General features: G+C 52.5%; 1 protein-coding gene across 1 annotated transcript; it reads right to left on the bottom strand.

Moving 5' to 3' along the window:
- Positions 1 to 468: 468 nt before the first annotated feature.
- On the bottom strand, positions 469 to 4,588 carry LOC127475890 (uncharacterized). Its single transcript, XM_051798085.1, has 6 exons — positions 4,575 to 4,588; positions 1,883 to 2,013; positions 1,327 to 1,406; positions 1,009 to 1,134; positions 784 to 863; positions 469 to 666 (listed from the first exon to the last, which is right to left on the bottom strand). Exons 1-6 carry the CDS (start codon positions 4,586 to 4,588, stop codon positions 480 to 482), a joined length of 618 nt encoding a protein of 205 aa, XP_051654045.1. The 3' UTR covers positions 469 to 479.
- Between the last annotated feature and the right edge of the window lie 6,248 nt (positions 4,589 to 10,836).

Genomic DNA, 10,836 nt, shown 5'->3' with positions numbered 1-10,836 from the left:
TGAGGGTGGGAAGGCCCTGGCACAGGGTACCCGGAGAAACTGTGGCTGCCGCATCCCTGGAAGTGTCCAAGTCCCAGTCTAGTGTCCAACCCCGGTCTAGTGGAAGGTGTCCCTGCCCATGGTAGCGGCATGGAACGACATGAGCTTTAAGGTCTCCTCCAACACAAGCCATTCTGTGATTTATCACTCCCGATTTTTATTGGGGATTGGAAAATGCTTGCACTCAAACTCGAGCCAAGTCCAGAGCCGCGTGGCGCTGGGTACACTGTGCGTATCCCACGAACTACAGAAAATCCAGGGTTCTCCTGCCCTTCACTGCTTGTACCGCTGATTATAAACACATAAACAGCTTCACACCGGCAGAGGGCAGGGTTACATTGGCAGTGACCCTGAACTGAAATGTCGCGAGAAGGCTCGGGCAGCAGATTCTCCTTTAGCAAAAGGAGAAAGACCCAGCGAGGGCTCAGCTTGTCCCGGTGTCATCCACCACCTGCCGCTAGCAACAGGTCCCAGTGCTTGTTGACATGGCACCTACCACCGGCAACCTTGATGTAGAGGGCAAGGTCCGCTTTTGGCATTTCCTTCTCTGCAGGCAGCCAGAAGACACTCGAGAAACACGCGCGGAGGAGGCTTTTGGCTTTACCCTCCAGCGCTGTGTCCACCAAGCTGCAGGGAGAGGGCAGGACACGGGTTGCACACGGGTGCTGGGAGCAGCCCCTCGATGACTCGTGCGGGTGGCATCGGACCTCTGGGCCAGGGGGCCCACGACAGACGGGCAGGTACCTCAATTTCTCCAGAGCCAGCATGGAAAGATGCCGAAGGTCTGTGCGCAGCTGGTCCCTTGGCTCTTCTTCCAGCAGCGCCTGCAGAGCACAACCGGGATGGCACCTGCTGGCAGCTGCCAGCACCCAGGGCCTCCAGTCCCTGACCCGCCCCAGCGCTGTCCGCACAGGCCACCTGTGCCAGGGGGCTTTGCTCCCTTCGCCACATTGCCGAGAGTGCCCTCACCTTGATGTTCTCTGCCAGCTCGTACATGTCACAAAACAGATCCAGGCCCTGGGTCAGGCCGTGGCTCAAGGCGCTTCTGCACAGCACAGAGATGCTCCGGAGAAATGTGGCCTTGTCTCTCTCCTCCTGCCAGCCGGGGGACAGAGACACAAACACGGACTGTGAGTGGGCGGACACAGCCAGCGGGACCGCAGCACTGGGGGTGCAGTGCCCTGCGGGAGAAGCAGCCCTGCCCTGCCAGCACCCCTTCAGCAGCCCGGCAGCACAGCCCCTGCCAGCAGACAGCAGCACAGCCACCCTCCAGCTGGCCGCAGTTACCTTGTTGGGGCTGGTGACGAACGCCAGGATGGAATCAACAGCTTCCTGCTCCTCCTCGTAGATGGGCAACCAGCTGGCATCTAAGGGGGGAAAGAGCAGGGAGAGCTGCAGAGGGTCCAGCGAGAGGAGGGAGCAAAGGATATCTGCCCTCCACCCAGCTCTCTGCCCACTGCCTTGGCACGGCCTTCCCTTGCAGCTCCTGGCTGGAGGGTGCCTGGCAGAGGAGCTGCCATGCCCGGGAAAGCCCCAGTGCCCCGGGCTGAGGAAGGCAATGGCAGACAGGCAGGAAAGGCCCAGGCTCCCACAGCATGACAGACTCATGCCAGCCCAGCTGGCCCTCTCTGCCCACACCCCAGAGCCTCTCTGCCCTGTCCTTCTTTGGGAGAGGCTGTGCTGGGGCCACGCTCCAGCCCTGAGCAGTCCCAGCTTTCAGGCAACATCATGGCTGACCCCAGGACCCCCACTGTCAGCTGGCCAGGAAAGTGGGATCCTGGTGTGCTACAGGGTGTGCTGGTGGGCCCCAGCCCTGCCCAGCCCCACAGGGCCCCTCACTCGCCGAGCTTCAGGGGCTGCATGGTGGTTGCCTCGTAGGAGGACGGAAGCTGCAGACCTGGAGAGCGGCTCTCCTGGGAAGAGCTGTCTTCCATCCAGGCCTGCCTGGGGCAGGCGGGGGGTCTCCTCTCCATCCTGTGAATCAAAGAACACAGGGGAGCCTGCCTACAGAGGGCGTCCGAATGGTGGAGTCGAACACTCCCAGAAAAAATGCCGCGGCCAAATCGCCTCAGGCAAAGGGCCTCAGGCAAAAGGCCTCAGCAAAAGGCCTCAGCCAAAAAGCCAGGGCGAAGTGCCTCAGCCAAAAGGCCAAGGCAAAGCGCCTCGGCCAAAAGGCCAAGGCAAAGGGCCTCAGGCAAAAGGCCTCAGCAAAAGGCCTCAGCCAAAAAGCCAGGGCGAAGTGCCTCAGCCAAAAGGCCAAGGCAAAGCGCCTCGGCCAAAAGGCCAAGGCAAAAGGCTTCAGCCAAAAGGCCTCGGCAAAGTGCCTCAGCCCAAAGGCCTCAGCAAAGTGCCTCAGCCCAAAGGCCAAGGCAAAGCACCTCAGGCAAAGCGCCTCGGCCAAAAGGCCTCGGCCCAAATGCCTCAGGCAAAAACGCTTTGGCAAAACGCCTCAGCGAAACTCCGCGTTCCCACGGGGCCACCTGGGGTCGTGGACAAGACGTGGACTGCAGTCGGGGGCTTCTCGCCAGTGCTGCACTCCTCTCCTGTCCGGTCGCCGTCCTGACGGACACTGACCCACCGTGGGCCACGGTCGTGCTGAGCACACCTGCTGCAGTGGGTGTCACAAAGGGCCCCTCTGTGACCCGCTAGCGGCCGCTAGCAACAGGTCCCAGTGCTTGTTGACATGGCACCTGCCCCCAGTAACAGGTCCCAGGGAGCCACCACGCAGGCAGGAACAGGCAGGGTGTCCCTGGGGACACAGGCCTGCCTCAGCCCTTGGCACTCAGCTGCCCTCAGAATGTCTCCAGACCCCACTTGGCCCTGGAACAGCCCCTCTCTGACAGCTCCAGAGGTGCCCTGGAGCTGCTGCCCAGTGTGACCTCGCTCAGGCACCTTCAGAGCCCCGTTCTGCCCTGGGGGGCTGGTGTGGGCGTCCGCGCTGCCTGGGGACAGCCAGTGGGGACAACTGGCAGTCCAGGAAAGACGTGGGCAAGGTTATCTTGGCAAAGAGTCCCCCCACTTTGAATTTCCATCCCATCCCCTCAGGACTTGTTCATTTTCCCTTTCCTCTAGGCCCTCCAGGCCTAGAGGTCTCCTCAGACCCACAAGTCCTCTCTGAATCCTCTCTTGTGCTGGGGCTGCCTCAGCCTGGTCCATTTGCCCCCTCAGCACCCTAAGGCACCTTTTGATGTGCTCCAGAGGCCACAGTTTGTCCCCTGGTGCCCACAGTACCCCTCCATCCCCCTCCTCGCACCCTCCCTTGGCCCTCAATGGACACAAAAGCCCACGGTTTGCTCTTCTGCAGCCAGGAGAGGCCTCTTGGCCACAGTCCCACCACAGGACTCCTCCACCTGCCCTGCAGCTGTCTTCAGGCCAGATCATACAATCACAGAACCATTTAGGTTGGCAAAGACCTGCAAAATCATCGAGTCCCAACTTGCACCCATCCCCACCTTGTCCACTAGAGCAGAGCACTGAGGGAGTGCCACATCCAGTCTTGTCTTGGATACCTCCAGGAATGGGGATTTCACCACCTCTCTGGGCAGCCCCTTCCAATGCCTGACAACCATTTCCATCAAGAAAAGCTTCCTCATGATCACACACAAAGCCTCCTGAGGCCTTCAGTGCACCCCAGGCCCCCCAGCAGAAACCACCCTGCCAGGGCTTTCCATGCCACAAGCGTAAAACAGAGCTCTTCACTCATTTCCAGCTTCAAGCTCTGGAGCCCCAGCAATTCCCAGGAGCTCTGGGATCCTCTGCAGCCCACTCAGGGCTGAGCGTTCCTTCATGATTCCATCCTTCTATGCCTAGGGGGTCCACCGGAGACCCTTTGAGGCCGCACAGCTGCAATGCAGGGCTCAGTGGGGCGTGTTGGGGTACCGGAGATGGAATTTGGAGTCCACCAAGGAAACGTGGGGCTCTGCAGCTACAACTGAAGGCCCGTTGTGGTAGTTTGAGGTACCAGGGAGGAAATTTTTGAGGCCCCCTGTAGCAAACTAAGGGGCTCTTTTCTGTAATTTGGGAACAAGTGAAGCATTTTGCGGGTGCTAGGGGGTTGATCTGTGGCCCCTTTCAGTACCTAAAAGAGGCTCCAAGAGAGCTGGAGATGGATTTTGGATGAGAGTATGGAGTGACAGGACAAGAGGGAATCCCTCACCTGTCCTCTGAATATGTCCAAGAATGCCCTGGAGTCCGTAAGGAGAAGTGTGACCAACGCATTGCAGGGAGTTACTATTTGCACTGTTTTTGGTTTCTGATGTACCTGCAACTTTTGTTTCTGTTGTGGGTCACCGGTGGACAAGTGCGTGGGAGACCCAGATTGGGGTCCTGCAGACAGCTTCCAGGATGGTCAGGAGTCCAGATAATGTGACTGCTTATGTACCTGAAAGAGAATTAGATCTTTGTCTTGGTGAATTCACGTGGACAAATTTGTGCAGTAAAACTGGCAAATTGTTATGCAAAAGTATAAACCCCTGGAGAGGGGCCTGCCTGAGCTGCTGTTTGAGCATCCAGCTCCAGCTCAGCCACAGCCTTACCTGAGTTTGCCCATGGAGCTGTTGATCGAGCCCTTGACCCATGAGGTGACTTACCAACTTGACCTCACCACCATGGATCTCACCAGCCATCACTGGGCTGTGTCTGATGCTGGTTACACCCACCAGGGCTGATCCTGACCCATAGGTTGACTTTCCAGCTTGACCACAGGTTTGCCTAGTCACTATGAATTGTGCTGGTGATCTGGAATCTCAGTTGGATCCAGTTGGGTCTGCCCTGCTTGCCCCGTGCCAGGGTGGTGGGATGGGCTTGGAAATTTGGTGATGTTGAAGAACCATGAGTATAGGGAAGGAATAGTGAGTTGGAAATAAGAGGAGAATTCTTTCTTTTCCTTGCTAAGAGAGTGGGATATAAATGGAAATTTTTGTAATGGTCTAGAATTAGTTTTGTATTTAAAAGATTCAGTCATTTTGTGTCATCTGGAGAACAAAAAAGGATATTGCTGCCTCCTTATTCGCAGATCATTTATGACCAAAAGTGCAATATGTGATGTATTGAAAGTAGGTGCTTTAGAAATGTTATATCTACCATATCCATCTGCCAAAACTGAGCCTCTGTCAGATCATTTCTCCCACTGATTTCAGTAACAGCATCACACATTTCCCTCAGCCCCCAACAGAATCAGGTCTTGATAAATTGTTATGTGGAGGACATGTAACTCTCCACATTTGTGGAGAGGATTAGTGCTTGTCTTATAAGATTTTTAACTGAGTCTTTCCTTGAGCAGGTTATGAGATTTACTGCTGAGAAAGCCACAGAGAAGTAAGAGCTGTCTTTGTAAATGATTGCCACTGTTACAGCTCCACTGAGCAGGCTGTATATTCATAATAATTGTGTTATTCTGTACGTTAAACAATGTCCGGCAGCTGCAGGCAGAACAGTAGGCCATGTTCACTATAACTAAATTCCTCCCTACATTTACATTGATTGACATTCCCTTCCTGAAGCCCAGAAAAATTAAACCACTCTATGGGCCATTCACTTTAGAGTTGGACTTGATGATCCTTGTGGGTCCTTTCCAACTCAGAATATTCTGTGATTCTGTGATTGTACAGGCACACTTAGGAGTACAACTTTCCTCCTATTCACAAGCACTCCAGGAAGGGACTACAGATGATTAAAGGAAAGCTGGAGAACTGCACTCCACAGTGTTCTCTTCCCAAACCCAGTTTGAAACTTTGATTAGCAACAGCAACAGTCCAAATATCCCTGCAATTTCAGAGTAGGTCCCTGTGGGGCTGCACTCCCCAACTGAGGCACCATGAACTACATACGCCATTCCCCTGGTTTGGGTTTTTTAAGGAGGAGGACCTCACTGGAGAGCACGCAGCAATATTTGTCTTTCTGATGCAACCCCTGTCTCCAGTCCCTTCCCCTCACCTCAGAAGGAGTAGAGCTCTAGTAATGAATCACCTTCATGCCTTGTTTTCTGGTCTGGGATAGGCTCTTGATTGTATTATTTTCTAAGGGAGGAGAGGTTATTTTTGGCTAGAAAATGGAAATGTCAAGGGTTAAAAAGCAACAGTGGTGTTAAAAAGAGTAAGAAGAATGTAAGAGACAGCATGTCTTTCACTAGGGTAATTTATATGACAGGAAAATAAAAGCGGACAAGCTTTTCAGGCACAACAGCTCTTCTGCATGCGAGAAACAAAATTTTTTCCAACCATACCAGCTGATCTTCAAAAAGAAAACTGACCTATGATGAACTCTGACTCTTGAATTTGTCTGGTCACAAGCTATTGTGCAAAGCTGCACAGCCCACCTGGTTTCTGTCACAGCTGGACTGCTGCTTGCCACCTTATGGGCTGAATGTCAGGAGAGGAGAGACCGGTTGGGAGAAACCGGCGGAGACTGAGAGGGAAGCAGAGAAACAGCCAGAGATACATGCAGGGCTCTGTGGGAGTGGGACAAGGCTCTGCCGAGGGGATCAGGGGGTTGGGCTGGCAGAAAGCAGCTTCCGTGGGCACTTGGGAGGGATGGTGTGGAGGGTTTGGCAACCCTGTGAGTGAGTAAAGTTCAGTGACACAAGAGCAAGAAAGGGCAAAAGGCCTCTCTGTCGCTCCTGAGGGTAGGGTGGGAAGGAGGGGCTTGCTTTACTAACTGTGGCATCTGAATCTGCCTCGGTCTTTGCTGCTCAAAAGCAATCGAGCTGTAGCGTGCCTTAGAAATAAAAAGGTCTTTCAGTGTTTAGTGTGCTTACTGCAAAGAAAAGGTCGAGGCTGTTCACTTTAAAGCTTTACCAACTATCCCGACCACTTCGTATAACCACCCTGCTCCAGGGACAGAGACTGCCGGCAGTGTCCCCAGCAATACTGCCTTCTCCCATGAGAGGGAGGCCAAGCACCTTTAATACCCCTGAGTAGAACTTGAGCTACTTGTTCCTCAATATTATGTAAAACATTCCCCTCCTTATGCCTCTCTGGATCTGCTACTTACCCCACAGTAGTCTAAGCTTATCTCCAGCAACTCCACCTGTAAAGGCTGCAGGGGTGGACCCAGCAGCCAAGCTGTGATATCCAGACCCAGGCCATTTCCCAAGATCCTGTACCACAGATGTTACTGAAACACTGCCATGGTCATCTATCCTAGTGACCCATTCCATAAGGGCCCTCATCCTTGTGCCACAAATGATAGATTGGTTTAGATTAGCTCAAAACTGCTGAAAAGACTCTGGGTGAGCAGGTGAAGGGTTTGGGAGCTCTGGTGTGTTCCTGACCCCCAAACCCAGACTACAATTCCAATATGGACATCTGGGAATAAATACATGGTCATAGGTGATAGTGTCAAAAGAGCTCTGGATTTAGTTGCCCTAACTGGTGGGTCAGGTGCCAGGAGCAGGAAAGGATGGAGCCCACCTTACTGAGAAAGGGAGCAGCCCCATGTTTCCTGATTGACCATCTTCAGGGGACATGTCTGAAGTGTTCAATAGATTGACCTTCTTCTTGTCCTTATTAAAATCCCATATTAACAACCTTCTTACTACCTCATTAGTTTTATAGACTTCACCTAAACTCATGGTTTATGATTGGTTATGCTTTGCCAGCTTCTTTCTTTAGTCCTAATTTAAAGTCCTTCTCAATTCCCAGAAAAGTTCTGGTACAACTCATTATACAGGGCACTTTTATGCACCTAGAACGCAAGGGGATGGACACCAGCCTTTGTGAACTCATCAGGAACAAATGCTGACAAACCATTCTCATGTTCTGATGTGGCAAAATTTTTTAGGCATAAAGTGAAACATAATATGTTGACTTTAGGAAGGCTTTTAACACTGGCTGTTCTGATCCCTTCTTAAGAAGATATAAGGGCACAGTGAGTGCAAAACTGGTGAGATCATTGTACCTCAAATGGTATTTATCAGTGTTTGTCAAAGTGGAAGGACATAGTGAAGGGATTTTTGCAGGGGTCCATTCTGATGCCATGTCTTTTTAGTTACTTCAGTTAACAACCTGGATGATTAATCCATGAGTGCTTTATTAAACATGCTAATTACTTCAGGCTGTGGAGGACAGCAAAGACAACAGGATTCAGCACTAGATGGAGAAACAGGCTACAACCTACAGGGTGACAGTCAACAGGTACAACTTCAATCATTACTTTTATGAGCAGGTTCAAGTGAGGGAACTGGGTGGATGCAGTTTTCCAAACAAACAAACAAACAAAAGAGTACAAGGTGTAAGAGAGGGCAAACTGAACACCAGCAATGGAAAAAAAGGCAAAGACCACCTGGAGCATGTGAGCTGTAGCCTCCAAGGCAAGCTGGAGTAATATGCCTAGCTAGGGATGCTGTACTTCAAAAAATGCAGATGGGCAGAAAAAAAACATCAAAAGAGGTGAGGGAAGATGCTGGGAGGCAGAGAAAACGTGAAAAAAGACTGAAAGAAATAAGTAGATGTAGTGTGTAGGAGAGAAAGCAGAGGCAAGGAGGTGAAGGGAAACATTGCAGTTCATTGCACATCATCAAATGCCTAAGGGATGACTTTGAAGAAGGCCATGGCCACAGCACACAGGGCAGGATATACAGTATTTCAGATCAAACAAAAACCCCTGAAGTTAGACTTTCAGATAATGTTAGGACAGAAGTGTGCCAGAACAGATTGTTGGGGAATGGCACAATCTCCACCACTGGAAGTTTTTAAGGAAAGGTTTCACAAACATATCAGAACAGGTATTGTTGATCCTCCCAGATCCTCCAGGTATTACAGTGGGGGGAAAGTAAGATTTTGTAAGCAATCCACATGCAGGTGGCGCAAAGAAGAGGTGGAAGCCAGCTGTCAGCTTGTGCCAGTGTTTGCCAGCAGGCACTGTGTCACCGGACACAGAGATTTCTGTGAACAGTTTTTCCTGCACTCTGTAGGCCTTGCTTGCCATGGAAGTGACAAGCGTGTATAGTTTATACTTATAGACTGTGTGAAAATATGTGATGCTTATACTTGTTAGCTGTGTGTCTAATTATAAGGTTTGAGAACATAATATGTTTATAGAAAGAAAACCTTGAGAAACTGAAGATAATGAAACACCTGCAAATTTAGTAAAACCCTAAAAGCAGATTAATTAGAAAGAGGTTTCTATGCCAAGGATGATTTCAGATCGCGTGGACAGAACATCAGGTCCAATGAACTGGGGACATGAGACGCGTGCACAGACTGAGCTATCCAATCCCCTTCTTATAAGCATGTGTCCCAAACAAACTAAACTGTATAAAAGTTAACGGATTTAAATAATAAATTGACATATTGCCGACCATAATGGCCTGTGAGCATTATGTTCATGCCTCCCCATCGATAACTGGTGCCCGAAACAGGGACGGGACATCCTCTTCGTTGAGTTCTGAGGGACGTAAGGCGAATAGAAGGACGTGGGAGAAGCAGCTGTTTACAGGTAGCGTGACCCCGGCGCTACGGAACAAAGCCATGCGCATGGTAAAAAAGAAATCTTGCCCTGATCAGGTGAGTCGGCTGAAGAAAGGAGAATCGGGCTCCGCAGAAAGAGGCAGTGCAAACGCTCCTTTATTTTATTCTCTCTGAGAGAGATTATAATTATGATGAAAAAGCTCTTAAAGAGTTACTAATCCCCACAGTTAAAGCTGCCTTTGAGGTATCTATTTGGGATGCTATTAAGGAACTGTTAGGGGAAAAAATCATAAAAAGATTTGACGAAGCAGCTCGTTATTTTACACTGTGGCAGCTGCTGACTGAAACAGAGTAATTTCTAAGGACTGAGAGGCAAGTTACAGCTCCAGCCTATGCTGCCTTAGCAAGCAGCGAAACTGAAAGCAAAGAAAGCGAGTCATTTTATCAACTTTTATTCATTATGTCAACAACCGTGCTGCCGGCGAGTTTCAAAGTGCAGGCTTTTGCCCGACTGTCAGCCAGCGGCCCCAGCAGCAGTTCATCCTTGGCCCCGGAGAATTCCAAAGTGCAGGACATCAGGGAGGCCACTGCCAGCTGCGCCTTCCCTCGCGGCGAGCTCTCCACCCCCCGCCCGCCGCCGCTTTTCCTGCCGCTGCTTCTGGGGTTGCTGCCGCTCCGCCGCCTAAAGCCGTGCCCGGCGCCGTCCTGCTGCTGCGTGGAGCCGCTGCCCCCGCCGCTGCCCCGCCCGCGCCGAGCCCCGGCCGAGAGTCCCGAACCGACGGAGCCCCTCCGGCGGCACCTTGGCCGGGAGCCGCTGCCGGCACTGGCACCGCGAACCCCTCTGCCAGCCGCTGCCGGCACTGGCACCGCGAACCCCTCTGCCAGCCGCTGCCGGCACTGGCGCCGCGAACCCCTCTGCCAGCCGCTGCCGGCACTGGCACCGCGAACCCCGCGCCCGACGCCGCTCGCCCGTCTCCGAACACGATCGCTGCCTCCGCGACCACCGCCGCAGCCTGATGACATCATCACCGCGCGACACCGACCCCGAGCCGCCGAGAGCCGCCATCGGCCCCCCGAACCCGGCAAGAGCCAGTCTCGGTGAGAAGGAACGGGGAGGGGAAGGAACCACGAACCAGCTCAGCTCACTCCCGTGCCGCCCTGTCTATCGCTGCTGCCGTCAGCCCCCCTCCGTTTCCGATTCGACATCGGACTACGAGAACAGACAGAGAGACTCAAAGACCCGAGTGCAGCTGCAAGAAAAGTTTTGCAGACATCTGTGGCAGAACAGAAGTTAAAGCGAGAACAGCCCTCTTGCCAGCTCCCTGTACCCCCATGCAGGCAGGTTCCCCCAAGCCCTTCTCTGTCGCTTCCACCACCTCCTCAAGCTCTA

This window comes from Manacus candei, unplaced genomic scaffold (assembly GCF_025592945.1).
Source record: "Manacus candei isolate 608988 ecotype Guabito, Panama unplaced genomic scaffold, ASM2559294v1 h1tg000047l, whole genome shotgun sequence".
Lineage (NCBI taxonomy): Eukaryota > Metazoa > Chordata > Aves > Passeriformes > Pipridae > Manacus > Manacus candei.
Note: the sequence above shows the minus strand (reverse complement) of the source record. Positions and strands in the feature narration are given on the sequence as shown.